At 30.8% G+C, this 18257-nt stretch overlaps 1 protein-coding gene across 1 annotated transcript; it reads right to left on the reverse strand.

Annotated features, from left to right (window-relative positions):
- Positions 1-5708: 5708 nt before the first annotated feature.
- On the reverse strand, positions 5709-12978 carry SPS3F (sucrose phosphate synthase 3F). The gene is made up of 12 exons (XM_039051087.2): positions 12287-12978; positions 9532-9764; positions 9380-9443; positions 8583-9278; positions 8322-8450; positions 8085-8216; positions 7821-7997; positions 7678-7731; positions 7511-7573; positions 6462-7409; positions 6245-6372; positions 5709-6036 (listed from the first exon to the last, which is right to left on the reverse strand). The coding sequence occupies exons 1-12, from the start codon at positions 12569-12571 to the stop codon at positions 5748-5750; spliced, it is 3198 nt and encodes a 1065-aa protein (XP_038907015.2). The 5' UTR covers positions 12572-12978; the 3' UTR covers positions 5709-5747.
- Between the last annotated feature and the right edge of the window lie 5279 nt (positions 12979-18257).

Raw genomic sequence — 18257 nt, forward strand, 5'->3', positions numbered from 1 at the left:
TGATTTGTATGGGGGAGAGTGGCCAAATCGCCGATTCAACAAATCTACCATTTTGGGGATTCGTCAGATTGGGGAGCTGGAAACACGGCTATACAATAAGGAATTTACTCATTCTCCAATGTCGGAAGTAGATAAATTGTTCCCTTAAGGGCTGATTCTAGGGCTTGAACAATGTGGCGCCACACTCTCTCCTGGTTTGAAAAGGGTTTGATCATAGTTAGACTAAGATTTATTGTTCACTAGAGAGATTAGTGGTACTTAAGGAGTTAGATGTAACTACAGGGGCAAAACGGTAATTTTAATGTAACTGTACTTACGAGCAATTTGCGAAAGGTCATCGTACTATTGATTGGTTATATCCAATGGACATAGAAATATATCTGTAGTGCAAATAGTGCGGGTGTTGGTCTTTAGTGAAGTGCCCGATAGTTAAAATATGGTGAATAATTTAATTAAAGAGTTTAATTGATTATTCACGTACCATTTGAGCTTCAAGCTACAGGTCCATGAGGTCTCCTCAGTAGCTCAACGGAATTAAATGAGAATTAGTTTTTAGATTAATTTGAATTGTTTAAATTAATCAAGGGAATTAATTATATATGATATAATTAATTAAATTTTAATTATATGTGATATAATTAATTTGATACATTATAATATTAATTATTTATGAGAGGAAATAAATATTCGAAAATAATTCAAATATTAATTTTATGAATTGGATTCATATTGTTGTATTTTATGTAAATGTGATTGATATGAATGTCATTAGTGAGATAAAATAAACTATAGGTTATATTGTATTAAAACTACATATTATATGTTATATTTGATATAACATATAATTTAATATATATTATATGATAAAGTGGTTATCATATTAATATATATTAAATAAATAAATAATTTATTTATTTTAATTAAATTTAATTATTTTTTAAAATTGATCAATGGGAAGTTTCCTACCCACTAGGGGTGTACATAGTCCGGGTTGGAAGATTTTTGTGGACCAACCTAAAAATTCGGGTTGGCTAATAATGAAACTCTTTTTTGGAGGGTCAACCCAACCCAACCCAAAATTTTCAGGTTGGGCCGGGTTGGGTCACTGGTTCGATTTTTTTTTTTTTTTTTTTATTTGACTGTTTTTTTAACTTATATATATATATATATATATATATATATGGGCCCGACCATGAAATGGGGTAACCCAAACCCAACCTGAATTTAATATTTTTTAATATTTTTAACCCAACCCAACCCAACCCTTGCGGTTTGGGTTGGGTAGTCCGGGTTGGTCGGGTTACCGAATTTTTTTAGCACCCCTACTCCCCACTTTTCTCTCCACTTCACATAAGTGGAAAATTAATTATATATTTAATCACATAAGGCTCCCAGAGATCTTCTTTATCCTGTAAAAAGAAAAAGACAGTGAACATAGAAGGGTTGTGTGAAAGAAAAAGAAAAAAAAAAAAGTCATTTATCTTCTCTTCTTTCACTCTTCCTCCCTTCAATATTTCCAATGACTTCACCTGTTGGCCATCACCAATGAACAATTCTGGTGACAGTCATCAACTTTGGTGACAATCTGACAACATGCTATGATGACCACCTTTGGTGGCCAACTCTAGCCATCAACTTTGGTGACCACCTTCGATATCCCAACTTTGACAACAACCACCATCAACAACTACTGTCGCCATACTTCGACGACATGATTCGACAACCACCTTTAATGACCAAATTTTGACAACTACCCCTGACAACGATCACCTTTGGCAAAAAACCACATTCGACAATCATCTATAAAGACCAACTTCGACCTTCAACTCTGCGTGACTACCACCTCCGATTGCCAATTTTAACGACCAACTCTAACTATCAACTCCATCGATATCTCCAATGACTAACTCTAGTGACCAACTCAAGCGATCATATACTAAAAAGAAACAATAAAACTCGATTGATGAAAGTGTTCATATATATATATATATAATTGAAATTATTAGTTCATATTGTCTAATAATCGTCTTATATAGTAATTTACATTAATAAAATTAAAGTAATTTGGGAATAAAGTCAAACCAAATAAACTTGTATATAAAAATGCTTTTGAGGAAATATAACCAACACATTTATACTTTTATTTTAAACATTTTTTTTTAATAAAAAGTGTTTAAATTGCAATGACTTTTTTTAAAAACATTTCACTGCCGGTTTGAAAGCGAAAGCTCATCTAAGATGGATCCATAATTGTATCTTTAAGGCTCTCCAATGTGAGACTTTGATCACATTCCCAACACCAACAAACATGCATAATATACCTTAATTCACCTACTATTTGACATAAGATGCTATAAAAAATTCTAAATCCCTTGATTACGTACTTTTTTGTGTGGATATCAAGCATATTGTAATTTAGTTGTTCGTAAGAAACAAGAGTATTTTAACCACCATGAGTTGGCCTAATGGTAATAAGAGACATGACCTTGATAAAAACCTAAGAAATCATGGGTTCAATCCATAATAGTCACTACCTAGGATCTAATATCCTACGAGTTTCCTTAACACTCCAATGTTGTAAGGTCAGACGAGTTGTCTTGTGAGAATAGTCGAGATACGTGTAAATTAACCCAAATGTTTTAAGTTAACATCTCAATTAAGTGTTAAAAGTTTGAGGCAATATGCGTATAATTGGAGGGTTAAACAAAAATAGCCACTAAAAAATTATTCTTTTTTTAAATTACAAAAAAATTGCACCATATATTCGATTTAACAACTCAACTTTACCTTTCAAACACAAATTTCCTAACTCCTTGTATATATTAGACTTTAAAACTCAATTTAATACCCAAACAACTCATAGATTTAATATATTAATCTAACTTGTTATCGGTGAATCTATTTTCGATGGAAAAAACATTTAATAATTCAATTTGATCATATTAAAAATGAAGTTAACAAAAGATAAAAAAAATGGTTTTTTTCTTCATTTTTCTATTACAAATATATCATTTATTAAATCGTACCAATAAGTCAACAGTATAATTCAAAAGTCATCCAGTTATTGACGGGTCAATTGGAGAGATAAGGCTGTTTCTAAGAAAAATTGGGAAAAACGGATTATCTAAAAGTTATTTAGATAATTAGGGTTCTTTTTCTGTCCTTTAGTGCATTTCACCATTTTAGTTATTTTTATTTTTCAATTTATTCTTATTAACCCTTTTGTTTACCTTTTTTCTTTTTCCTTTTAAATTATTTTTTCGTTGTACTTAGATTGTTTAAGGTTATTTTTTATGAGAAAAACATATTTTTTTTATCTCTAGATTTTAGATCTAATTACTATTTAGTCTATATTTTAAAATATTATATTTTTATTATTCAATTTTAAGTAATTATTTTTAATTTAGTTTCGACATTTCTTAATGTTAAAAATTACCCTTTCAAATTTGAATTTTATTTGAATTTGATCTTTTAATTTCAATTTAATTCTTAGGTTTCAAAATATTACAGTTTCATCATTAATATATATATATATTTACAATATGAATGAGAAAAAGTTATAATTAATATATCGATCAAAATTTAAAATATCGATGTCGATGAAAATATAAAGATCTTAATTTTATGAAAATATTGATAAAAATCATTAGATACTCTTGAAAAATTTTAAATAATTTCTCATTATGTTTCTAAAGTGACAATATATAAAAAGTAATAATCAAAATATCAAGAAACTTTATAATTTTATTTGCAATAAAAAAAATTATTTTAAATGATAAAAATACTGAAAATATTTACAAATGGTAGCAAAATTTCACCGTCTATCTGCGATAGACTACTATTTGTATTTGTCAATAGACTGCGATAGACTACTATCTGTATCTAACATGGATAGTCTATCGTAGATAGACAAATTTTTTTTGTTATATTTATAAATATTTTAGTTCATTTTCTTATATTTGAACACAATCTTAAAAAATCTACAATAACATGTTTTCATCACAAAAATGTATAAACAGTGGATCAAGTTTATATAATTTTAGTTTAATAATAATCATTTTACTTTTGATATTTATTAAAAGTGTTCGAGTGTTTTTATTTATAAAACAAGATATATTAATTGCACTTTGGTTTATTTGAATGATATATTATTATTATTATTTTTATGTTACAATTTAAAACGATTGATATTTTAGTATTTAAATTGTAATTTAATTATTAATTATATTTTTTTTTATAGTTCGACTACTTTTAGAGTTGAGAATTCAAATTTTGGCTTTCTAATCTATAGCATATACTTTAAATAAAGAAAATATTTTTAAGAATAAAAGAATTAAATAGTTTTTGAATTTGTATTTAGTATTTAAATTAAATTTTAACTACTACTAAAAAATATGATTTTAGCTATTGTAGTATTAAATAAAAATGATGGACTAATTATTTTTTTATTGCAAAATTATAGGATTGTTAATATTTAAGATTAAAATTTCCATAAATAAAAGAAGGAAAAAATGCACTGTGTGAGACTAAAACATTTTAAAAAAATTAAAACTAAAATGATTATTATCTTAATATTAAATCATATTGTAAATATTATTTTATTAAATTAAAATTTTACAATTACTTAATTCATCAAATATTTAATGTTGTACTAATTATAATATTTTTTTACATAGCAAAGTGATAGACTATCAATATTTAAGATTGAAAATTTCAAAACAAGAAAAGAAAAGTTAATAAAAAAATGTTTGGGTTTAGGCTTGAACCTTGGGACAAAGAAAAGTGTAACACACCACCATCACTCCAAACGGTTATACATTGTCCAAATTTGAACAATAATTTTATATAAATAAACAGCAAATATTCAATTCAACTCCATTTATTTACCGTTATTTTCATGTAACGATGATACATATTTCAAGATAAATGAGTCTCTTCAAGACATCATTATAATAAAGACAAGAAAACAACACATTTTTTTCCTAATTAGTTTAAAAAATACCCCTTTTTCCTAATTTATTTTTAAAACCACACTATTTATCCAATAAACCGAGTTATTGACATATGTCCTCAACCAAATATTCAATTTTTCACTTTATGTGTTGTTCCAAATCGTGATCCATTGTATTTACATTCCAAAACTTTTATAATCACTAACTACGTTTGAATTCAACAACATATAGGAGTAGAAAATACGAATCATCTAAAGAATAATCATTTGTCCCTTCTTCCCGTTGTTCATTACCTCTCTTTACTTTTAGCAAAATTCATAATTTTATAAAGAATATTAGAGGCAAAACATATAAAAACCAAAATAGTTATGTTTTAATAAAAAATATTATTTTAAAGGCTCAAAGTTTTTTTTTTTTTTTTTTTTTGATATCCGTGAATATTCGAGCCAGCTTACGAGCACCTCCACTAATCTCATAGAACATCCCGCCTAACCCTTTTAAAGTATCGGGAAAATTCATAGGATATTAAATTCTTAGTAGGTGGCCACCATGATTCCTTGGCCATTTTGACCTTTTTTGATGTTCTCACTACCACTAGGTCCATCTATGATGTGTTTAAAAAGGCTCAAAGATTAAAATTTTTTTGAAAATAAGTTATGAATCTATATTTTAAATTCAGTCTCCAACAATAACAAGTTTTTAGATTGAACAGCTACTAACCACTATACAAAGAAAAATTTAATATAGGAAACTGAATGAAGCAAGAAACTGGTTTCATTGGCCTCTTTAAAAAGCTCACATTTTGGAAGCAGATAATGAAACTTGCTTTATAGCACTTGCAATCTCTTCAGCATTTGCATCCCCATTAACAAATGTCACCAGTGGGCTCTCACCTGGAACAATGTCATCTCTTGCATAGCTTCCTGATGTCCTCAGCAGCTCTTCTGACCCCTCGTTCGCCATTCCTTTCATGATTATCGTCTTGTGAGTCCCTGATATCATCTCTTCATAGTCGGTGTCCCCGCCCTCCCCGAGGAATACATACATATTCGAAAGGTTCATTCTCCATCGCACGAAAAGGTACCTACAGTTGATACGAAAAAGTATGGAGTTGAGATTATAACATCTTCGTATGTACTAGTCTAACGAGCCAAAATAATCCAATGTAATAGTGGACTGTAGGTTTTCAATATGGCTTTTAATATCGTTTCAGATGAGAGACGAGCGAAAACGAAAAAGAGCATAAGTTTAGAACTTGTTATGGACTTCATTGAATTTGTATAGTGTCAAACCTGAGTGCTTGAGCTCTTGATGCGAGTAAAGGAATGATTTGCATTCGAGTCGAGCTTCTGCAATACATTGGATGGCACCGAAGTCCGCGCATCCGAAGCTTCTGCCTCAAATCGTCGACTTTCATCGCCTGAGGAAAGAAAAGAAAGAAAATCTTTTGGTGTGAGCTCAAGTAAAGCTGCACATATAGCAATGTGATGTTGTTAGCTTTTCACCTACCTTATTGGGATTCTTTACTAAGTAGGAGATGCAATGAGCATTACTCGATTTGCTATCCTCCTGAATCGGACTACGGAATTTGTCAGAATCTTCTTCAGATGCATTCAACAACTTCAGAATTGTTTTCTTCAAACCGTCACATCCCCAACGATAATCAATATGTGAAGCGTAATCTGGATCCGGGTACAGTTTTCCATCTTCTTCAGTGTAAGAACCCGGATAGTAAACCTCACTTCCACTACTGCAGATTAAGGCATCGAACTCATTAAGTTGTATTTTTCCAGACCTTAAGAATTCTGCGGTCTCTGCCAATGGCATTGCTGTTGATAAAGCAAAGCCTGAGACTCGTGCAACTTGAGTGTCAAGACGACCAGCTTTAATAATCTCCTGCAACATCTTGATCATCTTATTTTCTGGAGCCCCATTGCTCTCATAGCAATCAAGTGCTATAACAATCAACCTGCGTCGTCGTCTCAAAATTGGATACTTTCCAGGGGTATTCTCCAGCATTTTATTCCCTTTTTCAGTCTCCGTTGATTCATTCCCTGACCTCTTTATCTTGCTCAAGACTCGCTTCACTTGGTCCTGCAAATCATGGTCATCAGTGGATGCAGCAATATCAACTGATGCATTCAGTGATGTTTTTTCTCCATCAACCGAAAGTCTGAGTGACATATCTTGGACGTCCTTCAGTGAATCATTGAAGGATTCCTCGGTGGATATTTCGTCCCCTGGGGTGTCGGTTTGCCACTGTGGGTGCCTCATGCGGCAGGCTGCCACTCGAGTCAAGTACGTGCGGCAATGCGCTGGCCAGGAGAACAGGTGTATGTTCTTCAAACCATTTTTCCTACAGTCATTCCACAAGTTCTTCTCTGATAGCAACTTTAGCAAAGCATCAGCAATTGCTTGCTGATCATGAGGGTCCACAAGTAGACCATTGTTTAGTGCCTAAAATCACAAAAACAAGTTCACATTGTTACTCAGATTGTATGAATAAAAATATGAGTTCATGATAAGAATTTCAGATCAGTTTTTTAGGTTCTCTTTACTCGATGAATGTCAACCGGTCCGCCATTTTTAGTTGCCACCATTGGGAGTCCATGTGCGGCAGCCTACAATAATTCAGAGGCATAAATCCAACTGAGTTTTTGATCAGCCAAGAGAAACCAATAAATCACATAGCATATCTAATGATAACCATTAAAAAAAAAAAAACCTCAATCAAGGTAAGCCCGAACGGTTCGACCAATGCTGGATTAATGAAAACACCCTAGCAATGTTTCAAAAACAAGTTGTAATGTCACATAAGGGTGTGGTTATGAGAAGCAAATGAGATCCGTGATCTCAAAAAAATCTAACCTTTGTTTTTGCTGCAAGCCGGTATATGTCTGGAACATCAGATTGTTTATGATGCTTTGGGTATGCCACTTGACCATAAAGATCATATTTGTCGATAAATTTTATAACTGTTGTGAGCACGCTAGCATTACCGGCTGACATCTCATCGATATCATCTCTATTCCCCATGATCAGTGTCTGCAGAGGAAAAAAAAACATGATTTGTCAAAAGGCATTTATCATATAGTTCATAACTTAATCATATTATTGAAAAATTCAACTTACTAGATTAGCAAGTTCTCTCAATGGACGACACTCTCCGAAGGCTTTCAAGAGAGTGGTTATATTCTTCTTTGGATCCGGTCTCGACAAAGCCAATATCATAGGTTTGTGGGGGTTGGTAAGAAAACGCATCACCTAATATACAATTATATAACTTAAGACGAGAAGTAACAATGTAATGTAAGATGGTTCAATAAGAGTGAAAGGAGGAGTGGAGGGACATAAAAATTGGACACTTACATCAGCCCATATTGTTGGAATCGCTTTTGGAGAGGACCCGTCGCTTGTAAGTTGTGTTAATTCGCCATCAGCATCAGGTGCATCTTCCGGAACCACAACATTGCTGAAATCCATACCGGGAGGAATGACCTGCAAAGAACTTCGGTCTTGAGTTCTTCATTAGAATGTCCAAACAAAGTAACATATAGCGAAAATCTACCTCTTACATTTTCACTTATGGTTAACTTTGGCAATAAAAGATGAAAAAACTGAAGATCTTACCACCATCCTCGGCATGTACCGACCATGGGAAATTACTCCACGCCGAGCCCGAGCCCGCAACACTTTCTCAAGTTTGACATCAAATCCATCATAAAGTCCCCATTGCTCGTCTATCTCCTGTTTGGTACTTGTTATCACAAGTTCCGCTGCATCAAGAGAAAGCTCTTCTGCTTCGATCCTCCTCATTATTTTATAGTTTGAATTAATATCTTCTTTTGATTGGCGTCCCTGCTTGAGAAGTTGTTCGAGCTTGTTTCTTCCGAGTGAGTGTCCTGTCAACACCATCGGGACATTCAAAGCACCTGAGAGAAGAGCAGCACTATCTCCAGCATCGGCATAATGTCCATGGATGACATATGGCCACACAGGTTGACCACCACCAATTTGTTCTCCTAAAGCTTTGGACATATTAAGAACATGTGCTAAAGCTCCATCTACAAACTCTTGAATATGGGGCCATAGTAATTCTTTCCGCAAATACTTGTCCCGTGGACCAAACGGAATTCTTATGATATAAGCTCCACTGCTTTCTCCGACATCACCATTACCTTCATCGGTTCCGGTACTTAGCATCTCCGTTGGCTCACCGTAGCTCCAATCAACTTCTGTTGACAAGATCTGCCGAGTAAAAAGGTCCACTCTATATACCCCCGGCATTTGTGCTAGAGCACGAGAAAGCTCTACAACATACTTGACCTGAAAAGGTATGGTTTTAAGATAGAAACACCATTTAAACAAGATCAGATAATACAAATCTAGTTATAATTTAATTTTCTTCAAATGACATTGTTTTGCACCTGTCCACCAGTGTCAGAATCGCGACCAAGCTCCATGTTATCTCCCCGAACCAAACCGTGCAAGCTGTGATGAAGCTCAACAAGAATATTGGAGGATAAACATATAGTTGAGTTATTTAGGTGCATTCTTATTGAATTAAAAAAATGGTTACCTGATGAGAATAATATAAAGTTTCCTTTCCTTTTTATCTTCAGACCAAACTTCGAAGTTGGAAGAAGTCCTCTGGAACTCTACCTTTGGAGTCTCGTTTTGCACCATTTCGCTCCCGGCATCCCCCTTTTCTCCTTCTGATAAGTCTTCCGACATATCTTCCGTCACATCCATCCGTCCTTGTTCCCGCTCCAATCTCCGATTTGTGAACCGTTGAAGCTCCTCCCATTCCAACTGTACACAAAAACTTTGAGTGCACCAAGTAATAATCCAAAAATTATTTCCCTTTCAGCAAAAGAAAACATCGTTTCTTTTAATCAAAGTGATCGGGACAAACGTAGCGAGATTCTTGTAACTTGCAAGTTTGTATATACATCAAAAAGCACTTTAAAAGTCGATCTAAATAGACCCTAAAGCTTTCACAAACACTTCATAGCATATCTAATGCAAACAGGAAGACTTACATTGCCAATGCCTACATCATTTAGCCATTGCAAGCAGAAGTACATATTCCAATGGACAAAATTTGATACTATCTACATATTTTATTGCATTAAAATGATTTTATCAATTTAAGAATATAATTATCGATCACTTATAAATACAAGAAAACAGTAAGTTAAAGCATTTTAGTTTCTACCTTCTTTTTCAAAGCACTCTGGCTCTGGCAACTTCTTGGTATTTATACTATACAATTAAGTTCAAAGTACTTTGAAAGATTTAACAATGGGCTCCCAACATTACAACTTTTGATGTATTCAAGTCATATGGATGACCAAATAATTGATTCACAATTCATATCTAGTTTTGCCCATGTTTCATACATGTTATTTCCCACTGAACTTTTTAAAGAAAATTTCAATCTAGGGACTTGTTACCTTTTCACAAGTATAATAGTTACAAACAAAAATTACAAGGCCCAAACCAATGTCTAAGGAGTAATAATCTAAAATACGCTTTATGTGAATATGTTTCCAAAATAACGAATAAACTACTTGCATGAACTATTTTCAAGATTTATTGAAAGTACAATCACTAAATTTGGATATCTAAAGATATAAAAACCAACATGGAATGATCCAAATTTACAAAGACCAAAATTATATTTTATGTTTCTTGCTTTGTTATCTACTTTCTACCTATGTTTTCAAAACAAAGTCAAATTTTGAAAACTAAAAAAATTAGTTTTTGAAAACTTATTTTTTGTTTTTGAAATTTAAGTAAAATTAAACTCCTATAGATGCAAATCATTATAAGAAATTAAAAGAAAATAGACATAGTTTATAAAAATAAAAAAACAAAAAATGAAATGATTACCAAATGAAACCTATATTGTTTAAATTTGGTTTCTATAATTAAAAACACTTCAATTTAGTCAAACTACACCCGTAAAAAAACTATTAGTATCCAACAACATTAACAAATTTTCTGACCAATTTTCATTTTAACTATATATATAGGGAAATTAATTGATAAAACTACTAAAAATATTTACACATAATAGTAAAATATCACAGTTTATCTATAATAGATCGTGATTGGTAGCTATGATAGACATATTATAGTAGTCTATCGTTGTCTATCATTTATAAATATTTTGATTCATTTTCCTATATTTGAAAACAATCCCCTCTATATATAAACTTAATATGTAACCTGTTTAAGAGGAGTAAATCTTTAAGTTTTTGTATAACTTTTTAGATCTAAGACAAATTAAGAGGCAATCGAAACATGTTAAACACTAAATTAAAACACCAATGTATTATCCACCAAGCTATGCTCAAATTCGCAAAACTCTCTTAACCTATAACCCTAAATTAATCCTATAAAGTTAAACTTAACCTATATTATCTATATTCTATAATATTATTACAAGTTTATTATTAAAAAAAAGGTATGTAGAATAGGACAAAAAGCTGAGCGTTTACAGAATCAGCTTCGGTGGACGACCTCCACCTCTCAAAGATTCTCTGAGTAGAAAACAAACAGTGCAAAAGTTTCGAATCTTATCGATCAAACGAACCAAAAGCTTCAGAATCACATCAATGGCAGAAAAAGAGAAAAGAAAAAAGCAAAAGAAGATGCAAAATTCACATGTATATTCCAAAGAAGAAAGAACGCAGAACAATTTCTGGAAAAAAAAAATATCCATCGCTGTTCATCACGAACAAAGAAAAAAAGATAACTATTATTTAGTTAAAATGTCGTCTATATACATCCAATAAATCTGAAATCTAATTTATAGTTAATTTTTTTTTATTAGAATTGGTTAAATAGTAATAATTGTAATTTTCAAGTAAGAAAATAAAATGGTTTTAAAATTTACAGTAAAAGTATTAATATATAACCAAAAAAAACTTTTAAAAGATTAGCAACAAACTAGCGGTCCAATTTATGGTATAGATTGACTAAAATTGAACCAATTTTAAACTAAAGAGACTAAAATTGACTTTTTATTATACAATTTTCATATTCTTTCAAAAATTTAATATTTCGAATTAATCAACTTACACGTAGCTCAATTAATCTTAAAAAAAAACGGATGGATATTAAATCGGCGTAGAAGGAACCCTTCGATGGTGATTACTATGAAAATTTTGTTAATAAAAATGGTGGTGAGCGCTGAAAGATGAATTGTGTAAGGATAGTTTTGAAAGGATTAGGGAGGAATGGTAGAAACAAATGAAAATATTTTTGAATGGTTTAGAAAAAGTAAAAAAGAAAAGAAAAAGAAAGAGGGAAAATTAGAAGGGAACCTGCTTCTTCTTGCGAGTGAGATGCCAAATCCGCCAACACATATTCTCAAGTCTTGAGCTCCGCTCGCGAGTGTTGCGAGTGGCGACGACCTTGAGCCATGTCCGATGAAGGTCAGATTCATCGACGCCGCTAACAACTTCCTCCACGAAGTATTTCGTCGGATTGAAATGACCTCTGTCGCTCAAATTCGCCGCCGCCGCCGCCGGCTTCTGGTCTTCAATGGCCGTCGCACCAGTATCCAATATCGCCTCCAAATACCCATTAATCCACTCATTCCCGGCCATTATTTTACCCTCGAAACAATCAGAGTAGTGATTTGATTTCTAGAAGGGCATTGGTTTCTGAAATTAAATTAAAACTGGAGAGTTTTGTTATTTATTTATTTTTGATACAATTGTCATAATACATACACTGCGTTTCAGTTTTTTTGGCTAAATGCGATGGGATTGGAGAGAAGGGAAGAAGAAGAGACACGTGGCAGCAGTTATGGCGGAGGTGGGGGAGATGCGGTTGGAGAGGGTGCGTTGGAGAGTTTTCACCATTTCCAACGCTGTCCGTTTCTCGATGCGTACTTGCCGCTTTTGGCCTTTTTAATACTATAACTACACTATTTTTTTTTTTTTTAAAATTATTATTATTTAATTTACCATCAAATTTTTCGTGTGTTTGTTGGAAAAATATATATTTGTTCGAAGTTTTGAGTCTAGTTTGAATTTAGTTTATACGCTCTAAAATATTAAATATTTCGTCTAAGTTTTGAATTTGGTTTAGTCTTAGTCTCTAAATTTGACTAATTTCAATTTTACTGATATTTGAATTTTGTTTCAATTTAGTCTCTATGTTTCAAAATTTGTATTTTTAAACTCATTTTTTTTTTACAAAATATTCATTTTTTATATTTAGAATTAATTAATGTTAATAAATTAAATATAAATTAAAAATTATTAAAAGAATTATGATGAATTACTTTCACTATTTTTATTACTTTTAAATCTTAATTTAAAATTTAAATTCATAATTATTTTTAATTAATTAATAGAAATTTACGTAAATGATTGAATGTGAGTATCTAATGAAAAATTGAGGTTAAAAATATAAAATTTTGAAACTCAAGTACTAAATTGAAATAAAAGTAAAATCCCAAGGATAAAATTGTATTATTTTGAAATTTAGGTACTAAAGGGAAACAAAACTAAAAATTTAAGGACTAAATGTGTAATATTTTAAAATTATGGACCAAATAGAAACTAGAGTCAAAACTTAGAGACCAAAAAAATAATATTTTTTTGTTAATGTAAATTTTGAAATTTACGTCTATTTTAGAGTCTTGAATTACACGTTTTATTTGATCACTAACCCATATTATTTTTATATATCAATTGATTTTTTTTAAAGAGTTTCTTGGATTGACATTAACTAGTTAATTATCATGTTATTTAATTTGATTGCTGTCATGAGCTAGTATTGTTTTTTAGATTTACATAAATAAAAGACTTTTCTATTCTATATAAAAAAATGACATAATTTTTGTAATGAAATGTAAAAGAAATAAACTATATATAAAAAGAATAAATAAAGTATTAACGTATTTTTTATTTTAGAAGTTAAAAGGTCAGCCTTTAAAGCTCAATATTACTTTTACTATTTTTCTAACTAGAAATAATTCAATTAAATATCATCTAGAAAGTTTAGAACATGATCAAAATTTGTAGCAAATGGTAAAAATCATCAATCCACTCGATATGATTGACAAATTCATCCTCCACAATCATCTACGACGGATTAAATATAACATTTTGAAGCAAGATGTATATTATTTTAGGTCAATTGTACCACTAGCCACATTTAACATATTTTAATGAAAATAAAATAGCATAATTGAAATAAGGAAAAAAATTTAAATCATAAGTACTAAATTGAAAAAAGATCCAAACATTATGAAACTAAAATCTATATTTACTTAATTTGAGCACAATTCAATTATCTTGTGAGTTGCCATATTTAGTATTTTTTAAACAAATAAAAATACAATGCAAAAGAAGAAAATGTTACAAAAAAAATTATATTTGGCCAAGGTGACATTAATTTATGTTTCACATTATCATCCAAGCGTCTTTTTGTGCAATGAAATTTAACTAGTTTCTAAATAGAATAATTTTATTGTCTTGATAAGTTGTATTCCTTCATGTTATCACAATGTCTCTTAAAAAAACTATATTTTGTCATTCTAACAAAAAAAAAACTTTTTTTTCACTTACATATCAACAATGTTAATGATAATTAGAAATCAATTAAAATGAATGAGTAAAAATAAATAATTTAAAATTAACCAGTGTATAATTAAACTGAAAATTATTAAAAATATAGACTAAAATTGAATAAATTTTAAATTACGTGAACTAAAATTATATTTCAAACATTTTTAAAAAAATGATTTAAGAAGTAAACTACAGTTGGCGGCAAGGATGATTTGAATGAAAGAAAGAAGACGGAGGAGAGGTAGAAAGAAGAGAAAGAGATGATAGGGAATATATATATATATATTTTAAAAACAATAATTAAAAATTAAGAAACGAAGTTTCTTTCTCTTTAAAAACAGGCGTATTAGTAATTCAGGAAGAAACTGGGAAAAAATGTATGGATGATCTAAAAAATGACTTAAAATGTCAAATAATCCAAATTTTCAGAAAAATGTTAAATGATCTTCTGCTCATGTCATAGGATAAATAAAATTATGTTACAATCTTTCCTTTCCTTTTATTTATTTTATTTTCTTTCTTCTCCAGATCGCATCTCCTCTTCTTCTTCTTTTCCCCTTTATTTTTTTCCCTTTTCTTTCTTCTCTAAATCACACCTCCCTCCTCATTCTAGATCGAAGACGGCTACACTTTCTCTAGCATTACACCACACAGACAATTCCAAAGCGACCAACTCAGGCAGAGTAAGGCTACAGAGGGCGGACGAGAGAGAGACCAGATAAGACCGGACGAGAGCAAGATCGGATGAGACCAGACGAGACAACTGATCTGTAAAAGAGGAGCGTCATGTGAGAGAGGAAAGATGGAGTGAGAGAGGTGATGAGGCGAGAGTGCGAGAGAGTGATAGGTAGAGAGAGTGAGAGGTTATTCTGTATGTGCCAGAGTTTCATTTTGGTAATTTTACCTAGATTTGACGTTAACAAAAGATCATTTGATATTATCTTGAAAATTTAGGTCATTTGATATTTTGGACCCAATTTTTGGATCATCTGCATAAATCTCCCAAGAATTTGATGGATGGACCATGGGTGTTATCAAAAGTAAATTGTGGAGATAAATTTCTTTTTTTAAACATAAATTCATTAAATCGAACTATCGATGAAAGCAAACACCAAACAAATAAACACCATTAACTCCCTTCAAGAATAAGAGAAAGAACAAAAATCGGAAAAAGACATCTTTTTGACCCAAAAGAGGATACTAAAAAATAATAAATTGTGGTATCTTCGATACTTTTGTTCTCCTCTCAAAACCTTACAACAACGAGAAATTATTAGAAAGAAAATTTAAAAACCCAAAAACAACATAAACCAAATTTTAGGTACCAAAAATATAACTTTTAGAAACAAAAATACTATTAATCTATTAAGTTAAACAAGTACTTTGGTGGGCACAACCATGAATACCTTTCTCATATTCCTTTTCCCTTTTTGCTTTTAAGCGTGTTGCATTTACAACCGCTCAAAGGCCAAAGGAAAAAGAAAAAAAGATAGAATATTTCACAAAAATTGAACTTACAAAATGGACTCCACAAAGATGTCTCTTTTTCACATGAAAGATTGTTTTGTTTATAAATTGGAAACCCTTTCCTTTTTAATCTAATTTATTACAAAAGGTTACAGGTGGTGGCTTTGAGTTTAAAAGGAAACTGCACATTTCCCTTGAGATCAAAAGAAAGCTTTTGATATGAAAATGAGAAAGAAACAACCATCTCTTTCAACCCACCATCTCAATCCACCATATATCCTCTTCTTTGTTAAATCACATCTTTGAATATGGTATGATTTAGTACATGTTTCTGTTTTTAAAAAGAAGTTTTGGTTGATTATGTTTATCTTTGATTTATGCATGTTAGAGTGGCTTAGAGGTGCACAACGTGTAGACCATTAAGAGAACCATATGGATTCACACATGTAATAACATTTCTGACGAAGCTAAACGAGCTTGCTGCGTCAATTGAGCTTGATTGATACGATTAGAAAGTTGTTAGGTCAAGTATTCTATTGAGCTAGGTACAAAACAAGTCAAGCACGTGCCACATCTTTGATTAATTTTCACTCTCATGTTAGGTATGGATGTTAGTTAATTCCACTAGAAAGGTATGCAATGCTATTCTAGCTTAGTTTGACACTATCTTGGTCTAAATATTTATTAAGCATTGAAGCATGTTTGGTACAGGACCATATTGGCATGAGTATCTTCCTTGCAGATCGTCTTGATGCCTCGACTTGATAGTTCACATGGCAAATATTCCCACTTAGAATGTCCTTTTAACACCTATTAACTAAACACATACTTACGACGACTTCCGTAAGAGTACAAAGTTTTCTTGATGTTTGGTTAGACAAGCAAAGTATTAAAAAAAATACTTAGGTGCATTTTGGGTAGCACATATTTTTGTACATTTCACTAATTGTCCATCATAATTTGACATATGACAAACCCCTTTGTTCTTTTTTTTTTGAAATATTTTAATTATATTTTTATGTGAGTGATAAGAGTGGGATGTATCAAAATGGATGCTACTCGAGATGCATTCAAGTACTACCAAAGTTTTAAAACAATTTAAAAATACTTTTTAAGAAATCACTTAATTAGTTAGTGCTTCTTCAAAATATTTCTTATGGTTGATACTTTACTTAAAAACACTTTTATTAAAAAAGTATCTCAAACTGACCATTACTATTTCTATGTTTATTTAAAAATGACTTCTTCAACCCATCATACATTACCATATTGGATTTTTTTTCCTTGAAAAATTACACCGTATTTAAATATTTTATTTATTTAATCCTTAAATTTCATAATATTTTAAGTATGTCTCAAAAATTCGAATTATGTTTTTCTCTTTCATATAATTAACATAATTGTAATACATAGTACTTTTAAGCTAACAATTTTTTAAAGAATTACAAATATGACAAAACCGATAGATTCAATTATTGATATCTAAATTTTGTTATATTTAACAATTCTTTTGCATTGTGTTATATCGACTAATACATTAAATTTGATTGCTATATTTACAATTGTCCCAATTGACCATTTATCATGGGTTCACAACATGCAAAACTTGCCATTCCATTTCTAAGTTTAAAAAAAGGGGGAAAAAAAAACTCTTTTAAAGCACCATCCTAAACTCAATAAGAGGGAAAATAAACCCCAATCCCACCATGGATTCTTTATTTGTTGTACTTTTTGCCAACAGAGGTGTGGAGTAGGAAATAGTCACGCAAAAGTGATAGATACTGAATAATTTTAATTTACATCCTGTTTTGGGATATGGAAATTCATAGTTATCATGTTTTCAATTTTAACCATTGAAATACTTTATTAGTTAAACTAACTCATAGCTACTAACTCATACCTTCAAATATTTATGGTATATTTAACATATTATGTCAATTAAAGCATAATTCAATTAGTTTAGACCTATCCTTCAACTTAAGAAGTCAAAAGTTAGAATCTCTCAAATTTTAAATGTTGTCCAAATGACTTAATATGAATTTGTATTTTAACCTATAAAGGGTACAATAGAATCAAGATTACAAGAAATCTAATTACGTTGAAATTTGTAGTATGGAATCAGGTTAGTTTTCTAAATTTCTGAGGTATGTAGAGTTGAGTTGAATTTGACTATTTATTAATAATATTATCATGGACTACTTTTGTATATATTTGATGTCTCCTTTATGTTACCTAAGTTTGTGAT

The sequence above is a fragment of the Benincasa hispida genome, chromosome 12 (assembly GCF_027475165.1).
Source record: "Benincasa hispida cultivar pf3 chromosome 12, pf3_genome.v1.1, whole genome shotgun sequence".
NCBI classification, from domain to species: domain Eukaryota; kingdom Viridiplantae; phylum Streptophyta; class Magnoliopsida; order Cucurbitales; family Cucurbitaceae; genus Benincasa; species Benincasa hispida.

What these genes read in the sequence shown, in the direction of transcription:
- SPS3F (XM_039051087.2), bottom strand. Translation starts at nt 12,571, where the DNA reads ATGGCCGGGAATGAGTGGATTAATGGGTATTTGGAGGCGATATTGGAT. An exon ending in ATTCTGACACTGGTGGACAG is followed by an intron (nt 9,279 to 9,379) that starts GTGCAAAACAAT and finishes ATACCTTTTCAG; the next exon opens with GTCAAGTATGTTGTAGAGCT. An exon ending in GGTACATGCCGAGGATGGTG is followed by an intron (nt 8,451 to 8,582) that starts GTAAGATCTTCA and finishes AGTTCTTTGCAG; the next exon opens with GTCATTCCTCCCGGTATGGA.